Source organism: Exophiala oligosperma, assembly GCF_000835515.1.
Source record: "Exophiala oligosperma strain CBS 72588 unplaced genomic scaffold supercont1.9, whole genome shotgun sequence".
In the NCBI taxonomy this organism is placed as follows: domain Eukaryota; kingdom Fungi; phylum Ascomycota; class Eurotiomycetes; order Chaetothyriales; family Herpotrichiellaceae; genus Exophiala; species Exophiala oligosperma.
The window spans coordinates 1,095,249-1,114,522 of record NW_015622826.1 but is presented as its reverse complement, the minus strand read 5'-3'; the positions used below and the strand labels follow the sequence as shown (position 1 = coordinate 1,114,522).

At 51.7% G+C, this 19,274-nt stretch overlaps 5 protein-coding genes across 5 annotated transcripts; 4 read left to right on the top strand and 1 right to left on the bottom strand.

Annotated features, from left to right (window-relative positions):
- The first annotated feature begins 669 nt into the window (after positions 1–669).
- On the top strand, positions 670–3,872 carry PV06_08973 (uncharacterized protein). The gene is made up of 6 exons (XM_016410366.1): positions 670–949; positions 1,012–1,649; positions 1,699–2,194; positions 2,247–3,264; positions 3,316–3,462; positions 3,515–3,872. Exons 1-6 carry the CDS (start codon positions 810–812, stop codon positions 3,686–3,688), a joined length of 2,613 nt encoding a protein of 870 aa, XP_016259388.1. The 5' UTR covers positions 670–809; the 3' UTR covers positions 3,689–3,872.
- An 848-nt stretch (positions 3,873–4,720) lies between these two features.
- On the top strand, positions 4,721–5,210 carry PV06_08972 (uncharacterized protein; the record flags this gene model as incomplete). The annotated part of the gene is made up of 2 exons (XM_016410365.1): positions 4,721–4,825; positions 4,956–5,210. The coding sequence occupies exons 1-2, from the start codon at positions 4,733–4,735 to the stop codon at positions 5,208–5,210; spliced, it is 348 nt and encodes a 115-aa protein (XP_016259387.1). The 5' UTR covers positions 4,721–4,732.
- Positions 5,211–5,291: 81 nt separating this feature from the next.
- Positions 5,292–8,026, bottom strand: PV06_08971 (uncharacterized protein). The gene has a single exon (XM_016410364.1). It carries the CDS (start codon positions 7,833–7,835, stop codon positions 5,451–5,453), a length of 2,385 nt encoding a protein of 794 aa, XP_016259386.1. The 5' UTR covers positions 7,836–8,026; the 3' UTR covers positions 5,292–5,450.
- Positions 8,027–8,235: 209 nt separating this feature from the next.
- Positions 8,236–10,330, top strand: PV06_08970 (uncharacterized protein). The gene has a single exon (XM_016410363.1). It carries the CDS (start codon positions 8,307–8,309, stop codon positions 9,699–9,701), a length of 1,395 nt encoding a protein of 464 aa, XP_016259385.1. The 5' UTR covers positions 8,236–8,306; the 3' UTR covers positions 9,702–10,330.
- A 731-nt stretch (positions 10,331–11,061) lies between these two features.
- Positions 11,062–11,406, top strand: PV06_08969 (uncharacterized protein; the record flags this gene model as incomplete). The annotated part of the gene is made up of 1 exon (XM_016410362.1): positions 11,062–11,406. One exon carries the CDS (start codon positions 11,062–11,064, stop codon positions 11,404–11,406), a length of 345 nt encoding a protein of 114 aa, XP_016259384.1.
- Between the last annotated feature and the right edge of the window lie 7,868 nt (positions 11,407–19,274).

Genomic DNA, 19,274 nt, shown 5'->3' with positions numbered 1-19,274 from the left:
TTGTACATAAGCGAGGTGATTGTCAGACGTGCCACATCATTGGAGCGAACGATTGGGCGCCAGAACTGAAGGTAGGGATGCTGAGAGCTACTGTAATGCAGCGTAGTATCGAGGCTTGTCGCATGTACAGAGTATTGCCATTGATCTCGAAGTCATCAATAGCATGATCAATCACGGAACAGAGCATGGGCGAATGGTATGCATCCTCGATGCCGAGGATCTTAATGCTGTGACGCCCGACATGGCTCTGGAAGAACTTAACGAGCCTGAGGCGGGAATAGCGCTAGAAGGAATGACTGTTCTGATCAGGCTGAGCTAGCTCATTGTGTAGATGATGGGCCGGTAAGTAGGGTAGCAACAGCCTAACGGTGCGGTAAGGTGTCAGTGTGAAGGGTGTGTTAGCGGTCAGCCTCATCACAGTGATGAACAAGGATTCTCGTTGTAGGCCTTTGCCGGTGTAGACATCGCAGGTGTTTCTAATAGATGGAACGTGTACAATACATTCACTCATGATGATAGTACCAGGTAGTGAGCGAAGTGAAAGACTGCCAAGAGAATCCAGTCTTGATACGGAATAGTGCCGGTAGTCGTAAGTCATTGGTCCGCAGTTGCTGCTCCTGCGCTTGGGGAGGTCGATTGTAGTGGCCTGGCCTATTCGTATGTACATGCATGAGCTTCACCATGCACATGTCGCGACTGTCATAAGACAACCTTCCTCAATCACCCACAACACACTCATACGCTCCCTCCGTCTTCCCCGGCATTACTTTTTCTACCGGAACTGGTCGTAGAGCAGCCCATCCGTCGCAATGGCCGCGGCAGGCCCAACGGCCGTCGAGGACCAGGGCAGGCTTCTGGAGGAAGCCTTGGGTGTGGTGCGCCAACAGTCCCAGCAAATGCGCCGATGCCTTGAAACTCCCGGGAAGCTCATGGATGCCCTTAAGTGCGGGTATGTTTGCGATCTCCTATTGCTTTGCCATCATCATGCTGACTGGATATGTCATTGATCAGTTCAACCTTGGTTTCCGAACTCCGGACGCCGACCCTTGGACCTAAACAGTATTATGAACTATACATGGCAGTCTTCGATGCGCTCAGGTATCTTTCCGACTATCTACGCGACTCTCACCCGGTCAATCACCTCGCAGACCTTTACGAACTTGTTCAGTACGCAGGGAATATAATACCGAGATTATACCTAATGATAACTGTTGGTACGGTTTATATGGGAGTTGAGGATGCACCCGTCAAAGAGATCATGAAAGATATGATGGAGATGAGCCGTGGTGTACAACACCCCATCCGAGGACTATTCCTGCGGTACTACCTCATGGGTCAAGCGAGAGATTATTTACCGTCTGGCAAAGAGGAGGGGCCTCAGGGCAATCTCCAAGATTCGATCAACTTCATTCTGACCAACTTTGTGGAAATGAACAAGTTGTGGGTTCGTTGGCAACACCAGGGCCATTCTCGAGAAAGAGAGCAGAGGACGCAAGAACGGAGAGAACTTGAACTGCTCGTTGGAAGCAATCTCGTCCGGTTGAGCCAACTTGTCGACTTGGAAACGTATAAGGCAACCATAATCTCTCCATTGCTGGAACAGGTGGTGCAGTGCAGGGATGTACTGGCGCAAGAGTATCTACTTGAAGGTATGCACGCGGGATGTTGACCCGAGACACACAAACTGACCATCCTTAGTCATCACAAAGGTCTTCCCTGATGAATACCACCTTCATACTCTGGATCAGATGCTGTCTGCCATTGCTCGGCTGAACCCACATGTCGACATGAAGAAGATTGTTATCGGCCTTATGGATCGCCTTTCGACATATGCGCAGAGAGAATCCGAAGGCTCATCTGAAGAGGACAAGCGGAAGGCGGAGGAGGAAGCGGCCATCCGCATGTTGGAGAAGGTCGACCTGAATCAAGACGCGAAGCCGACGCCTGCTGCCGAGCCAGAGACTCCCAACTCGAATGGCACCGAGCCAAAATCACCGACTGAGTCGCATCCGGTCGAATCTGAACCAACAACTCCTGCTACTCCAGCTACCAACGGTGAAAAGACTGCCGCTGGTGTTGGGGAGGTGAGGTTATTCGAGATATTTTACGAACAGGTGGTAAGCCTGGTCAAGACGAGAAGCCTACCAATCCAGGATACGATGGCTCTTTTGACTTCTCTCGCCAACCTCGCCCTGTAAGTGATGCGCCATCTGCCCGTCCGTCCATTTTTGACTGACCATGCGAAGCAACATTTATCCAGACAGATTAGAGTATGTGGATCAAATTCTGGCATATGCTCGTGAGAAGACTGCTGAGTATGTCGATTCTGCCGATCTTCATTCCGCTGCTACACAAGCGAACATGCTCAACCTCCTGCTATCACCAATTCGTACATACTTCTCCCTCTTTACTGCGTTAACTCTACCCAACTACCTTCCTCTGTTCCAATCACAAACCTACGCCACCCGTCGTGCTGTTGCGGGTGAGGTGGCCAAGAACATCCTACGGAGCCGGATCAAGATTACGACGACGCAGCATCTTGAAGGCGTCCTGTCTCTACTGAAGGTGATTATCAAGGAAGGCATCCAGCAACCTGGAGGATATCCTGGTCTGAACCGGCAGAGAGGAGGTGAATCCGACGAGACGGTCGAAGAGCAGGGATGGCTTGCACGGATTGTCCATTTCATCGCCGGTGCCGACAACGATACTCAACTCAAGCTACTACAACAAACTAAGAAAGCCTACGATGCCGGCAACGAGAGAATCAAATACACCATGCCAGCGATCATTACAGCCTCGATGAAGCTCGCTCGGAAACTCAAATCACGAGAACACTTTGATGACAATTGGCAGAGCCAGTCTTCCACGTTGTATCGTTTCATGCATCAAACCCTGTCACAATTGTACACTCGGGTCAATCCAGGTGCCGCCGAACTGTGTCTCCGTCTGTTTGTTGCTTGTGGTCAAATAGCCGATCAATGCGGGTTTGAAGAGTTTGCGTATGAATTTTTTGCCCAAGCGTTTACTGTTTATGAGGATAGCATAAGCGACTCAAGAGCTCAGTTCCAGGCTGTGTGCATCATTGCTGGCGCATTACAAACAACTCGAGGCTTTGGAAAGGAGAACTATGATACGCTCATCACAAAAGCAGCCCTCCACGGAAGCAAACTATTGAAGAAACCGGATCAATGTAGGGCTGTTTATCTGGCCAGCCATCTCTGGTGGTGTGTTGAGATACCAGGCAAGGAGGAAGATCCCAAAGACGTAAGTGGAGATTTTGGGAGTTTATAGAGAGCGTGCTAACAGAAAACACAGTTCTATCGGGACGGCAAGCGTGTATTGGAATGTTTGCAGCGAGCACTTCGTGTTGCCGATGCCTGCATGGACACTGCGGTATCAGTGGAGTTGTTCGTTGAGATTTTGAATAGATATGTCTACTATTTCGATCAACAGAACGAAACGGTAAGGATGCTAGGTTGTTTTGTTTGACACTTTGTATACTGATGATAGACAGGTGACGACGAAATATCTGAACGGCTTGATTGAGCTCATCCACTCCAACTTGTCAACCACCAACGCAGAGGGTAATCCGCAGACTCTAGAAAACCCGAAACGCCACTTTTTCCGAACATTGGACTACATTAAATCGAGGGATTATGAGGGCGTGGTTACCGAGGCGCGACAGTGATTTGACGCCCTGGTTGAATTGTCCTCTCATGATCGACTTCTGTCGATGGCATATTAATGTCGTCATGGAGAGACACACTTTGACAGTGGTCGATGGACTTTTTTCATTCTTTTTCGAACGTAAAAGTTCTCGGTGCAGAGATGTTTGTATAGAAATTGAACAATTAAATTTTCTGCCAGAAAGACCTTCTTCCCTTTTCCAATTCCGAACTCAGAGTATGAACGAGTATGACTGTGAGTATCCATGAGGATAGTGAGAAGAGGTGGATTGAAATATTTCCTCATCAGCAGCGATCCGGTGTTGTTGATCCCTGGATCTAGATCAGATCCACCCCGGTCACAGTATACTCGTACAGTTTCAAGGGGAGTCATTATGTCACGACTTTTTGAGCTTAGACATGACTTGGTCGAGAGAAGCACAACTAGATATCCACTCGTCCAGCAAACGTAGGCAAAGGAGACGTAGTACCTAGGTAGATGGTATGATCATACGTTTGTTTCTCTGTCTGTTATAAATGAAACTATTCCTTTCTCACAGTCGACTCCCTTTGACCTACGTAAGAAAGAATTTTAGCCATTCAATATGGCAGCCTCGAGAGCAATTTTACAATGGACCCCTCGTCATGCTGCTAGTACTACGACTCGCATGGTCACGGGCAGAGTTGGAATGCGTCGTGTGATGCCTGTGATTACAACAAGGTCATTAAACACCGACACGGCGCCGGTTTTGTACTCTGCTCATGCAAAAGTGGTCGGTGCTAGGACCGGGTGAGTTTTTTTTTGGTTTTTTGTTCGTTCATTGACGGGACCTTTTGTTGTTTTTGGGGGGGGGGGGGTTTGAGACAAAAAAAGAAAAAGAAAGGCAAAAACTGACATGAGATTTCCTGTTGCCAGTCATGTCGAAGGTGATGATTTGAATCTCGGTACGTGTACAATATCTCACCCACGTCGACATATGATGTGATGTGGCGATGTGATGATATACGGCTGACTGGATTGAACGAATGACTGACACACTTGGGGGGGAATTTCTCCAGACCTCACAATGGCCAAAGCATTAGGAGGCCAAGGTGATGTAGGGAAGACCAACCCCGAAGAATTGTTCGCCGCAGGTTACGGTGCTTGTTTTCAATCAGCCGTAAGTTTTTTTTTGGACTTGTTCGAGTAAGAAGAGGAGGGAAAAAAAAGGCGTCTTCATCGGTGTCGGTTCTGGTGTCGGTAACGTCACGACCAAAAACAACTAACCTTCATCTTCACATCTTTCGCAGATGAACGCGTCGGCCATATCACTCAAGATCAAAATGCCCGAGAGGGAAGAAGATTCGGTGGTGGAGACGACGGTCCACCTGGTGGGTGACATGAAGAAACTCGACATGGGTATCCGGGTCGACATGAAGGTAAAGGTCAAGGGCCTGGAGAGGAACCAGTTGGAAAAGGTCGTGGCCAAAGCCAAGGAGGTGTGTCCTTATTCGAGGGCGACCAAGGGAAACGTCACCACCAACATCGAGGTCGTCCATGGATAGGTAGAACCGGCCGGGGTGTATCACATACGAGACCACCTGGGACGGGAACTCCGAGTATCAGGTACAGAATGGGATACTTTTGTTGATCTGAAAACCCTGTATCTTTCATTACCTACGTATCAACAAGTACTCAGAACGAGTATGGAGCATCGTGACCCCTTTTTCCTCCCTTTTCCTGCCTCACCCATCCTCACATATTAGATGCACATCTTTTCATATCAATATCCCTGCCCGACATAATCATGAACTCTGCACATACAATCCACTATTAACATCACCCATTCTCATTTGCATGCCCATGGGTAACAAGATGCTCGTAGCGTTTCCCATCCCTTGATTGCTGTTTGCCACGGCAGCCTGATACTTGAAAGCAAAGTTCAGAATCAGAGCGCAAGCAAGACCAATAGCCACCACGAAAGGCCCAATGGCATTATCAAAATCCTTACCACTTCTCTCCGTGATCAACTTGCTTCGCCACATGTAGACGCCCCATCCCCATATTGCCGCAAAGGCCGCAAATGCAGTGTAGACCACTGACAGAGTCCGAGCGATGTTGTTGTGTACACCTGCAGCATTGTACAGCCCCAGGGACAAGGTGGCCAGGAGGACCGCAATATGCTGCCATTTGATAAATGTTCGTTGATTGGCGAGCCATACCTTGGCCTCAACTTTCAATTCACCCTGATCCTTGATCCAGAACCCAGGTTCTTTGACTCCAGGTGGAAGCGGCGCATTGTCCCAAGGGCTTTTCTGGCGGCGACGGCGGGCGTATCGTGAATTCGAGAAAGCGGGCAGGTATGCCCGTAAGCCACCTTTGGAGGTTTCGGAAGTGGCTTGGATCCCGTCTTCATCGGAATCATGTTCCTCAACTGTAGTCTCGAGTTGAGTGGACTGTCTCAGCCTGGATTGAGATTGAACAGATTGTGAAAGTTGACCCGACATTCTCCGTTCGGGGAACTTGCCAGGCGACTTCCCAAGCGACCCGGTCTTTCCTCTAGGAGAGCTGGCGAGCTTTGAATTAGCCAACAAGCTTCCGACGGCCATTTCGTCTTCTGCTCGTCTTTGTTCGCGTTCTTGCTCTTCTTGGTAGGCTGTGACAGGATCCCTTCGAATTTCCGTCTCAAGATCACTCAACCAGAACGGGAAGCTGTTGACGTAATCTTCAAAGAGCTGCGCAACACCATGTACAAACTTGGAAAACCTCTTCTCTTCCTTGACAAGATGGGAATTCATGAGATCGTGTAGCCAGGCATTGTTCCTAGTAAATTTGGAGTCCTTGACCTTGATCTCAAGAACGGCGTGAGGGAACCGGGTGATTTCTCCTTTCTTGATGGCAGAGTATGGATATTCCATGCCGTTTTTGTCGATATCAGATCTGTGCCAATCCTCCGGGTCGCGGCATGGCCGATCCTCGTCCAGTGCGTCCTCGCGGATGAACGCCAGGTCGGTATCGAGAGAAACTCTGATGCGGTCGTCACCTGGAATCTGGAAGGCTGTACGGGTATAACTTGCTCGCAGGACTGGTTCAAGGTTCTTCTCCTTGATAAAAGATTGAATCTCCTCGACATCGGCTTTGAACTCTGCAACCTCCTGGTGATCAGGTCCAAGTCGTTCTTCCAACTTTTTGATCTGCTTTTCCATCTTGTATTCGCCCTTCAAGAACGGAGTGACGTATTTCTCTTTGATGGAAATTCTGGTGTCACTGCTTTCAGTGTCTTCTCCGACTGTCTTTTTCTCCAGGATAATCTCTGGCTTGTCGTTGAGAAGTCCCGTCCATCGAAGTCTCACAGAGTCACCGGCGCTCGTCGTCCCAACCTTGCTATTGTACAGGTCAAAGCTTTGGTTATCAAAGTAGATGGACGTGAGGGTGGGGTCCTTTTGTGCCGAGTCAACCACTTTGACAGACTGCGGGTTGTAGACAAGAACAGGCAGACGACGCAAAATATGCGTCTTGACCTCGAGGATGTTGTCGACATGCACCCAGTATTTGTGTGCCGTGTAGACATCTTTGGGTCGGATATCTGTGTCGGCTTCCTTGCCGGAGGCTTCCTCTCCCAGCATCTGGCGGGCCCAGGAGTACATGGCAGACAGACGGTAGAGCAACGGAGAGTAGTCTTCCGAATTGAACGGGGTCTGAGCGAGGCGGACCTGCAGTATAGGTCGGACGCGGTACTTGAGTCCTCTCTTCCTGTCGTGTTTCTTGGCTGCCTTCAGGAAGCCAGTGTAATTTATTCTGCTGAACTTTCTAAGTTCGTTCAGGTCCTTGGATATCCCGTCCAGCTCTCTCAGCATGTCCTTTGCCACGGCCTTCCACTCTTCCTCTGATATTCCGGCATCGTCTTTGTCCGGGCTAGGGACTTTGGCCTCGCAAGCGGCGGCTCGGTCGCGGATGGAATTGAAGGTGTTAACTTGGTGCTGGTTGACCTTTTCCAGCTGAACCACGGTCAGTTCGTGGACGAAGTTTTCCTCATCTTGCTCTGTCCAGCTTTGCCCGCTGCCGTCACCGGCCCGGCCTTGAGGGGAGGTTTCGTCCTCGCGCAGTAGTTTCTTAATCTTGTCATATTCGAGGTACTTATCCTTCCACGGCGGGTAAACGGAATCGGAGAGGGTTTTGCCGAAACGCATTGTCAACAAAGGATGGTGGTGAGAAGTGTTCACCAGGTGGTCAACGTTCGAAGATTACGGCTGCGTACCATATACTCGGGCAGAATGAGAAATCTTTGCAAAGTACAGATATAGGTATCGATATAAAACTACAGAAAAAAAGCTCCCAGCTCGATCGGAGCTCAACGTGGTGCAGTTTTCCCTTTCGTTCCTGGTGCATGTGGTGGTAGAGCAAATCCCCAACAGCCAATGGCAATGCAACCTGTACGACACGTGCACATGCTCTCCTCTTCAGCATCTCCGTGAACGTCATTGCCGGTGTTTATCCGTTCCCCGACGAGGCTACGAGGCTACGAGGCTGAATGTCTCGAAAAGAATAGTGCCATATCAGACCTCGGCACCTCAGACGTGTCTGCCTATGGGCTTACGGAAACACCCAACAAACATAACGATATAGTCCCACTATACTGAGCTGCTCCGCGAAGTTCAGACATGTCAGAAGATTCCAAAGCCATCACCAAGGCTCTCGAGAGCGTCTTGGTCCAGCTGCGCCAAAATCCGTACCCTCATGTGCCCAATCCCGAAGGATCACGGAAACGAGCCAGCGTCGCAGCCATAATCCGCGTGCGCCCGGCGTTCACCCCAGTCCCTCCGTCCCACGGCTCGGTCATTGCGGTCGACCAACCCCAAGCCTCCCCTCCGTCGTCCATAGAAGAATTCTTCTCACAGGACTGGGTGCAAGATGGCGACCCGGAACTCTTGTTCATCAAGCGCGCCGGTCGCGCCGGCGACAAGTGGTCGGGACACACGGCGCTCCCTGGGGGCAAGAGAGACCCCGAGGACGCGGACGACCTCGCGGCGGCGATACGAGAGACAAGGGAAGAGATCGGGCTGGACCTGGAAACGGCGCACTGCCTCCACGCGGGCAACCTCCCGGAGCGGTTGGTCTCGTCGTCCTGGAGCAAAGAGGTCCTGATGGTCCTGTGCCCCTACGTGTTCCTGTTGACGGGCAAGACGGTGCCCGCGGTCCAGCCCCAGCCGACCGAGGTCGCGTCGGTCCACTGGGTCTCCCTGCGCGCCTTGCTGTCGCCGACCCTGCGGACCAGAGAATCGGTCGACATCTCCAGCCGGATGGCCAGGCACGTCGGCCCCGTCGTGCACAAGTTGATCCGTTGGACCATGGGCAAGATGATGTTCAGCGCCGTCAGGCTCCTCCCGACGGAGTCCGTCTACGCCAGCTCCATACCGGGTTTCATCCCGACGGAGGGTGGTGACCACCTGTCCACCGTGTCCGGTTGGGCACAGGCGCCCTTCGGCGTCCCGTCGTCCTCGCAGTCCCTGGGTTACCAACAACCGATCCTCCTGTGGGGGTTGACCTTGGGCGTCCTCGCCGACTTTCTCGACATGCTCCCGCCCTACAACGCCGTCAAACTGTGGAAGTACCCTACCTTCACGGTCCCCGACCTGCGTCTCATCGTCTGGGCCCTCACGCGTTCGTTCAGGAAGAACTCGGCAGAGACCTTTTCATCCGGGTCGTGGCCCGGCCACAGAAGGCGACCGAGCCAGACGGCCATCGACGCCAACACGCAGGCACTGGCGGTGCCTACTTCCGAACCTGAACCTGTTGGTGGTGGTGGTGTCGTCACCGCAGAAGTACCGCTGGGTCTCAGAAAACCCCGGCCTTCGTTCGACAAGAACCGCGTCGGCATCGGAGGCTTAGGCGTGGGCAAGGATCCGCAACACGCCGTGGGTAAGCTGTTGCACGGTTATTACGAGCGTGTGAATGTTGCCATTGCCATTTTCCTGACCTATCGTGCCTTGACCACGGTCGGAATCGTGTATTGGGCCTACAAGTTTTGGAAGAGGCGGACAGGTGCAAATCTTTGATTTCTATGTGCGTGCGTTAGGGATACGCTGTTCTGAATATTGGGGGTTTAGACTGAAATGTGTTTGGGAAAAAATTGCCAGTTTGTGGAAGAGATGGACCAGCATCAAACCGTTGATCAGATTGTATGGGTACAATAAACAAGACATGTTTGGGGGTCTCAATCGAAAACAAGTACACACTTTGCCGAAGAGATGGAGCAGAGAACCAGTACAAGAACCATTTATCAGACGGTATAATATACATGATCGTCACCAAGAGGAAGTTATCGACTTGCTAGGAAAGAATTATTGGTTCAGAGGGCAAAGCGTTCACGTATCACGAAGAGTGTCATCTCCTTTGTCTCTCTTCATCTCTCATCTTTCTCGCCCGTGGCGAGCACTACCTCGTCATAAGGTTGTCACTAAACAATCTTACGAATCAGTCTCCATACCTCGTTAGACCCCTTAATGATCACAATACCGCCCTTATCAGGGTATCAACAAGATTCTCATTTCGACAAAAAGACAGACATGGCATTCCTGGGTACCTGACCTATGCTCCGAAGACTGGAGCGAAACATTCGTTGCGAGATAAATAGATTCCATACTCTGTGTGAGACCTCAAATATAAATCACTCGCATCTCTCCACATAGTACCTCAACACGCGCAGCACTTTCAGACACCACTTCATGCCCATATCCAAAACATAATCATCTTCCATTCGCGGACCAACAGTTGAAAGAATTCTTCCTCGTCAGGTAACAAACCCACTCACCATATCGCAGGATCATGAGAGCTAGTCAGCCCAACCCACCATGCTTTGCTCGACACGCGTCTTCCTCTGGAACCCCCTTGATCGCCTCTGTACTTGTGACTCGACAAAGTGGTCTGGGTCTGGCCAGAAGCGCCAGGCAAGCAGGGATGTCACAAGATACACTCTCGCACACGCACCCGATACCGTGAAATCATGACTCTGGCTGCCAAACTCTTGGCCCGCGCGAGGCTCGAGCTCGAACACGGTCTTTTTGGGCGCACTCTAGTTTCTCATCGGAACCGCAAATTTCAAGCAAAACAGAGATATCCTCCCAAGATGGGAGGACCATGTGGATCTTGTCTTGTGTGAAGAAAAAAGAGTTCTTGTTCCCACTGTCACTGAACCCCGTAAGCTCGGGTTCAATTCGTAATGGTCATGGACCCGAGAAACCCGCCAAAAAGGGGAAGAATGAAATACCAGAATATCACATGTCAGTATCTGGACTTTCCACGAATATGTACTCGTATATGTGTTCTGGGCGGCATTTCTCCGCGGAATGTTAGCAAGAACTGACCAAACTTAAAGCACATCCTCATGTCAAGACGCCACTCTCTCCAAGTACGAGTATGGAGAGTGGAGTTGTTTCACCGAATTCCAGATGGTCTTGTCTTGTTCGTGTCAAGACCAGCACGACATCAGGAAGGGCCCCCGATTGGGAACGAGCACGTAATCTCGGAAACTTCCAGTTTGGCTTGCCTCATCGAGGCAGTGGTAAACGAATAGATCTTAAACCACAAAACTGGATGCGACGAACCTGGGCTTGGGACGTCTCGGCGGGGCTTGTTTGCCTGCCATCGACAAACTGTGAAGAAGGTTTTCATCGAGGCGCGGTAGCTGGTGTACACTCCATCCTCGTCATCACAAAAGAACCCGGCATCAAAGTCAACATAACGGCTGGTGTAGGAGATTGATAGGGGGCACGCCGCAGATTGGATTCAAACTTCCACACCTGAAATACCTCGATGAACTCTCTCAAGACACGCACAGGACAAACTTTCAGGACCAAGCCATGTGACTCGAGCCATACCGAGTGCAAGGATGAAGCATTCGATGACGGGGCATAGCTAAGAGAGTTTCAGCCCACAAGCTGTGGCAATTCGTAGTCGTAGGACAGGGTGACGATGGGTCGTACTGTCATGGGTGGAAACCTTCTCCATCTATCATAAGCAAGATTGGGTTCGAAAGTCGGAAGGTCGATCGTGGGATGATGGATAGCTCTGGCGGTGCTCATCCTGTCTGCCAGCTTGACACACTTCACACTTCACACCCTTCGCGCAAAACCTTACCCAGAGATTCGGTATTTGCCAGATGGACCTCTTCTCTAATCCATTTGCGTTTCTAGACATGATTGGTGTACGAAGGCATCGTCGTGGACACTGCAGTCATTCCAACGCGGTAGGGTTGAATACGCGAGGGTGAATCGCGCTCAGGAACTACGTATGCAGTGAGTCCAAGTTGCCAAAGTTCATGATGACTGCCAATTTTGGTCTCCTTTCCCGTGTCGTACTTGGCGATAGAGACGTGATTGAGTAAACCAAAAGGTGGACCTTAAGTGCAAGGGTCTGGTGGCCGGGGTGTATTCAGGGTGATGTGGCACCTTGGTGTGATATAGTCTTACCAAGTAAAGCATGATGATTCTGGGTGTTGGAGGGTTGACGTCCTCCCCAGTCACCACAGTGAGCGATCTGAAGGCAATTCAAAAGTCGAAATCGGAGTAGGCAACGCATGTGCGTCGTTTACGAGTCTTGTTTTCTTTTCAGGCCCAGCCTTCGACTTCGACTGGCTTAGTACGCACAGTGTAAGCCCTAGAGGGCTGAAAAGTCAAACCTTGTGGCGGACCCCTGTGAAAAGGAGTCGCCTGACTGACAAAATGCGGCAAAACGACGGCACCGGGCCACAAGGACGCTGTTGCATTGCTAAGGGGGGCTTGTTCCCGTTACCACCCAAGAGCTCGAGATGCGTCCGCACCTTGCCAGAGAACTGGAAACGTCTTCAAGGTGCGCGCCCTTGTATTCCCCCATTCCATGTTAGTGTAACCATGGCTGGACAATGATGATGATGGGAAACGCAGATCATCATGGAAAGTATCATGCTCCGTTCCTGCAGAAGTCTTATGCAGCAGCAACCACCACGAGATGCAGTCGGTCTGCTTGGTGGCAGTTTGGCCGAGGTGGGTTTTGACAGGTGCGATCGAAAAAGTAAGGAAGAAGCGGAGTTGCCGGGGGTTGGAAGATCGCTCTGAGATCCCCATGTTCTTTGGCGGTCCTAGTGCTCGGAGTCTGACATTGAGTACCGGAATTGAACCACCTATCAACGAGATGGGAAACATCCTGCCTCTGTGGCCGGAGTAGGATAGTGCTGATGCTGCGGGAAGCATAATGTATCTAGGTGGACTGGGGGACGTTTGATTGGCAACCTCCAAAGACTTTCGTTCGATCAATGACGCGTACGTCTCTTTTCACCTAGACTACAGAGCATCACATTGCTACGAGTTGAAAAAAAAAGGGTTCAACCCAAAATGCAACCGAGACGCAGGTGTCCGAGTTCAGTCAGTCTCGTGAAGAGCAAAGGGCGTTGGTGAGAAAAGGTAGTACTCCGTAACACTTTGTCACATCGGCCTTGTGGATCTCGCAAGGGTCGTCGACGAGCTTGAACTGGGTGTAAAGCTACTTTACAGAGAGAGGTTGACGGGACAAGGATATCGTAAGCCTGTGACAGGACAGGGGAAGAGGTGCATGCTTGACTCGCACCTGATCAGTCCGCCCTGAGTGCTCATCAACCACCAAATGAGGTAGGTAGCAGGGGATGTTTTGGAGGCTCAGGAGCCTGTAGTCCATGTCCCGTCACTAATCAGAAATCATAGCTGGCTCTACTGCTTCAAACCGTGGCTGGAAGCTACCTAGGTAGGTAGGAGCTGAACACTCTTTCCGACGGATTGTCATCGTGAAACGGGCCAACGAGCAGAGGCAGATCCCGAGAGAAATTTTTACAGTAGACCCGGTCAAGGCATCGCGCTTTCTCCCCCCCATCCCCCTCCCCCCGTCTCGTTCTAGCTATACTCTCCGTGGTGTGCTTTCGTTAGCCGTAGTCAGTACTCCTTGGACATATGTAGAGTATTATCCTTCGGATACCACAAGTACAGTCTCAAGCGTATGCACGGAGTAGGAGAGGCCGCTCTTGCATTCCCCAACGAAAGCGTATGTGGGGGTTATGAAACGCCCATTGCACCGTAGCGGCGATCCTGAGAGGATATCAGGCCTCGGGGAATAGCCTCAAGAAGGTATCTTAAGGTTAAGGCCCGCGCCGTCCTCAAGCTCCCAAGAGAGACACGGAGTACGGAGTAGCCAGACACCCAAATTGCGTTGCCGGAGGGCCGCCGCCCACAGCTGAGACTCTCTCCGGCGAGCTGCAGGGGGGCGGAGGGGTGTTCCATAGTCCTACGAGTGTACTCGTAGGGCAGAACCGTGTTTAGGGTCCCACGAGTACGGAGTACGAGTATTCGGTTTGACTGTGCAATGAATGGACGCCGTCAATGACGAACGCGCATGAATAATCCGAGTTCATGCCAGGGGGATCCTGCAGGATGCCCGGCTTCTTCAAACGCTCCGAGGTCGTTCGGCTCTGGAAGGGAGAACCCTTGTCTTGGTGGAGTTTTGGCCTCCAGGATTGCGAAGCCCACGAAACCCCCCATGTCGCTCTAATCATTCTTGCTCATCACCCCTCCTTTGTACTGCCCAATCTGGCTTCGTGGCGTTGGGGGTGGAATGAAGCACCCGGCGCTCGACTCACGACTGAGACACTCATCAATCACGGTCTTCTCGGCTGCAACATTTTCCCGTGTAGAGTCATTGCACTGGGCAAAGATGTTGAAGAATGGCCTCATCAACCTGTTTTCGTAGATTGTGGATGCGGTATCTCGTCCTTGAATCTGTACAGTAGAATGATTGCACCGTCGAGAAACCAAGGCACGTGCAAAAGGGCCCATCCACAGTGAAGCATTGTCAACATTATCACGTCACCTCCACCTGGTATTGTAGGAGTTACTGGAGGATGCACGGGTACAGCGGCTCATCACGCTCCGCATCTGCCAGGAGCTAGCGCCTGTCACAACGTGGGTAGTGAGCCATGCAGCATTCCAGAAATGGGTGCGCCTTCGACACATTGATGAAGGGCGAGTTTGCTGGGAGAGCGAGAGGTGCACAGTGTCGACAGCATCTTGATTCGTCCAAACCATTCGCGCGCAGTCTGGCAATGCTCGCGGACTCCGGTCAAATCCATGCGAGACTATTCGACGAATGCAAAGAATGCCACACACACAGGTCAGGATATCCTGTCACACTGCGGGCAGGGTCCAATGTTTGACAGGCGCCGGCATTTCAAGAAAAACGTGGGCTTTGACCACAAAACACCCATGCCACGAGCAGCATGTGGGAACCTTGAATGGACTCGTGCAGTGCCTCTACTCTTGCCAAAATGCCCGGGCAATTTCTGCGGACTGTGCCCCTGTCCAAGGGCTTGTAAGGGTCTGTAGATAGACGCTTGATCAAGTATTCGTAAACTACTCGAGTAGGAGACACTTCTCCCCTGCATGGCTTTACATTCCATAATTTAAATGTGGCACGTTGCTGGGATATGGTGTGTGTTAGTTTCCACCTGTGCACCGAAATTGAAATAGCAGATAGTGTTCCAGGATCGAAATCCCTACCGTACCACTACCCAACAACCTTCGACTTGCATCCGTTCAAGTTAGCAATCCCGAAGACATCCAATGTGAGAGCTCTCTACAATTCACCGGCTAAGCCGTTCCTACTGTACCAGTCCTTTGCATGGTGAATATCCAAAACTGGGACAAGCGTGGCGTTGAGGGACGGCAGCACCACCCGCCCAGTTGTCACATTGGCTTCTGCCCGTTAGGAGTAGTTCCCCTCGGTTCGGCCGGCCTTGCCCTTTCACAGGAGAGGGAGACTCGTGATATCGTAGTCCTTTGGCATCAGAGTCGTGATCTCGAGCCCAATGCTTTTCACTCAGCTACTTCCAAAACAAGGCACTGATGACTCTTAGACATCTCTGGGTGGACGACGATCAGATGATCTGACCCCGAAGCCATCACCGGCATCTTGACGCGGTGTCTTACTACTCACTCACCAAGCTCGATCAAGAGCTGACTCGCATGCTTTTACGAGCTGTCTAGTCACAGGCAAGAAGTGGTGGCGGTGGTGTGTGTGTGTGTGTGAAGGGGCCATTGCTGAATTGCAGATGTCTACAATAGTCTTGGACACTCTCCCGCAACTAACTTGCATTTTGTATGATGACATGTGGCAAGCTTGTCCACGAGCGTCGTTTGCCTAGAGTTCGCTTGGGTCACAGAGAGTGGGCGCGGCTGGAGTTTGCGAGATGTGGAGACGCCTAGGCAGGTCACAGTTGTTGGCCTTTAACCGAAGTCGACAACTTTAGAGGCTTCGACTACGAGAGAGTTTCTCCTTTGCGTCAAGGAGTGTGTGTGGTGGTCGTCGTGCGGCGTCCGATCGGCGAAGCAACATGCTAACTCGCGCCTGGACCACCGTAGAGCTAGGGCCTAGCGGACATGGGATGAACTAGACAACAAGGCTAGCTTTCCTGTCCACCCTTTCTGACGTGATGAGACTGGAGGCCCAGCAGTGCAAGCGACATTGCACTGAATACAGGCGTTACTGAGTTCGCCGGGGGGTTGAAGGCCGCACACCCTCGTCAAGCTCACAATGTGTCACTATTCGCCCAGGGAAGCACTAAGCATGACGGATCCTTGAAAATAGAAAAGGTCATGTGAGGGAGCAAATCTGCATTGGCTGTGAAGCGACGTAGGACAGCAGCAACCCAATCGAGCAGTTCGTAGAGTACGAGGCTCGAAAAACATGCCAGAGCCAAGGATCGTCTGCGTCGGATGCGACGTGAAGGAGAATCTGGGGGAGACCTTTAATCTTGCAGAACATGAGGACCCTTGCCTTGTTTGGACCTCAGAGCTTGACTTTTTTCCGCGCCGTCCCTGCCGCCAGATGAAGCGGAACACGGTTGCCGTGTAGCTAGGGGCAAGACTAAGTGCCGGCCGGAGTATCATGAACATGGTTACTGTAGGCCTGTTGCGTGACACTACTGCCTACAGTAGCAAGGTAATTGGAGGAGGAGGGCCTCAAGTCTCGGCAAGGATACACTCCTCGGGACAGCTAAGTGTTGAGGTACTCGCTCGACAACGGAGAAGGACCACTGCGACAATTTCTACCGACCTCTTCAGGCGCAAAAGAGGGACAAGGCTAATGCATGGTCGTCCTCACCTGCTTGCGTGGTGGGTTTTGTCTCGTCTGTCTCAGGCCGAAAATGTCACCCTTCATGTGCGACAATCCTGTGATCACCACCACTAATTCGCTTGTCCCCTCTGCGCTGTTTGGGTTGGATGAGTTGGTGGCGTCTCTCCGTGTCCTCTTTGGGGACATGCTTTTACGTGAGCATGGCCACCCCGGTGGTTAGCAACTGTCCGGACCATTTAGGCTGCACCTGTTAGGCGAGAGCGGGTCCCATGGAGTCAATCGGATGGCCAGCAGTCCCAAGAGTAGTTTGCCTGGTGCATCTGCTGAACGGTGGTCCCCTTCGATCTGATACCTTTGTAGTAAGTACACTGTAAAGCAAGCCGCGCGGTCCCTCACGATATCGAGCACTAAAGTGCGTGCACGCTTCTCTGAGACACGATGGCTGAAGCGGATTGACGATAGATTGTCGACGGCTTCCCGGATAGATAACCCGTGGCATGGCCATGTGCCTTGGAAAAAATGCTACTTGAACAGTACAGTAAGTTTCCAGTAGTGTCAGATGCTGGACCAGTCGAGGCCTCTACCAGCAGCCTGTTGCAGGACAACATACCTGGGGAGCAGGGCAGCAAGTAACTTGGCCGACCAGCGCTGGCAAACACCTTACGTACCAGTACAGCTAGTGGCCCAGGCTTTCAGGCTTATGGCACGGATCGTGCGCATGCAATACTCCGTACTCGGTCCATCTCGAGCATCTCGATTGGGGAGATGGCGGGAATGTGCCACTAGAAGGGCTAGGTTGGCACGAAAACGCAGCCTGCCATCCCGTGGCTCCGAGCGGGAGGAGGCGTGCGTCTGGCCAGGGTCTGATTGATACGAGTTACCTTTCCGCGCTGTACAGATCCTCTCCGTACAGAAGAAGGGGGAAAGAAAATTCGTCCGAAATGCCGCTTGACTAGAGTCTGGCACTTGTATGCAAACTGCCGGTTAAAAATGGGCTGTAGTGCAGGGGCGTGGCACCGATAGTGGTTGTTTTATCCATTCAAGGTCGACTCCATACTGTTCGGGTACCAGATATCTGCAGCACTTGACGCACACACAAGGCTTTCTCGCCATTCGAAACACCCGGCAGATAGCGTCTCGCATACCCCGAGAGATTGTCATGCATGCTACTGGAGTACCCGAAGCTGAGGTGGACAGTGCATGGTTGTCACTAAACAGCTCTCACTTTGGAATGTAGGAGTACCTTGAGGAGGACTCGTGCCCGTGCAGCATTCACTACCTAGACACCTAATTCACGCACGAGTACTAGGGCTTTGTAACTATTCACGGTGTACGACAGTATCCGCAGTAATAAGAGAGATAGAGCGCCAGAGGGAGAAAAGCGTGCGACAGCGAGCTGTGTGCTCCACGTCTCTGAGGAATGGGGGCTTTGGCTGCATTGTGTCCTCCACTCAATGTGGAAATCCCAGCAACGCTCATCACCCCCCTGTCTTTGGCCAAATTTCCCTCTGCGTGCCAGCATCAGTAGGTGTCCTGTACGTTACCTGGGCCTGGCTAGCAACATTTTTACCCAGCATCGAGGCTTTTCCCTGAATCACCTCGTGTAACACCAATTGAAACCACCGCACTAGCACCTCATGGGTCTAGCAGAAGCCAGCATAACAGTATACGGAGCATCAGTGCCTCAGTAGTTCGTTACTGCGGCCCTTTTGCTCGAGTCGACTTCTGCCACCACTCGTTGCGTGGGTGATCCACCATCGGCTACAGTGTGACTTTGCTGGTGGGCTCTCACACCATCACCCTTGGTGGTGATTCATCTCAACACACACAAGGGAGGAACAGTCGCGTGTGGCTACAGCTTAAAAAGAACAGACAAGGGTCTTACTACCCGGCGAGCCCATGGTGAGCAGACTGACGCCCTGGTCCAAACTCTGCCTCAACCCGGCCGCTCTCTCCACATCATCCTCTCTTCCCGCCGCCACAACCCTAGTCTCGCATCCTTGCAAGCGATCGACCAGGGTCAGAGAAGAAATGGCATGCGTCTACTCCGTATTGCTCGTAGGTTGTCCGGAATCATGCGACTCCACGAGGCCGCCATCCCTCGTCGAATCCATGTCATCTCCCCTCTGAATGGATCCGTTCGCAGCGCCATTGACCTGCCTGCCTGCTTCCCTGGGGGACCTACCCGTGCCCTTATGCCCACTTTTTTTTCTTCGACAGAGAGAGAGAGAGAGAGGCTCCCACCAAGAGAAATCTACTCTAACTGCATTCTTATTCGATCAGTTATGTGCAGTTGCTCAGACAAAAAGACCACCCACATACGAGTAAGAGGGTCATCATCATCGGTGCAGGCAGTCGTCCGTTTCGTCTGCTGATACTTGTTTACTCCCTTGCCTACCATAGCAGGTCACCTCTCACATCACAACTTTTGCTCTTCGGTGCTCTTCACCAACCTGACTGCCGGTTGACTTGAAAGGACTAAACAGGCTCTTCTTCTT

Bases quoted from the DNA above. Each gene is read 5' to 3' on its own strand.
- PV06_08973 (XM_016410366.1), top strand. From the start codon at position 810: ATGGCCGCGGCAGGCCCAACGGCCGTCGAGGACCAGGGCAGGCTTCTG. The intron at 1,650-1,698 runs GTATGCACGCGG...GACCATCCTTAG, and splicing joins GCAAGAGTATCTACTTGAAG to TCATCACAAAGGTCTTCCCT. The intron at 3,265-3,315 runs GTAAGTGGAGAT...CAGAAAACACAG, and splicing joins AGGAGGAAGATCCCAAAGAC to TTCTATCGGGACGGCAAGCG.
- PV06_08971 (XM_016410364.1), bottom strand. From the start codon at position 7,835: ATGCGTTTCGGCAAAACCCTCTCCGATTCCGTTTACCCGCCGTGGAAG.
- PV06_08970 (XM_016410363.1), top strand. From the start codon at position 8,307: ATGTCAGAAGATTCCAAAGCCATCACCAAGGCTCTCGAGAGCGTCTTG.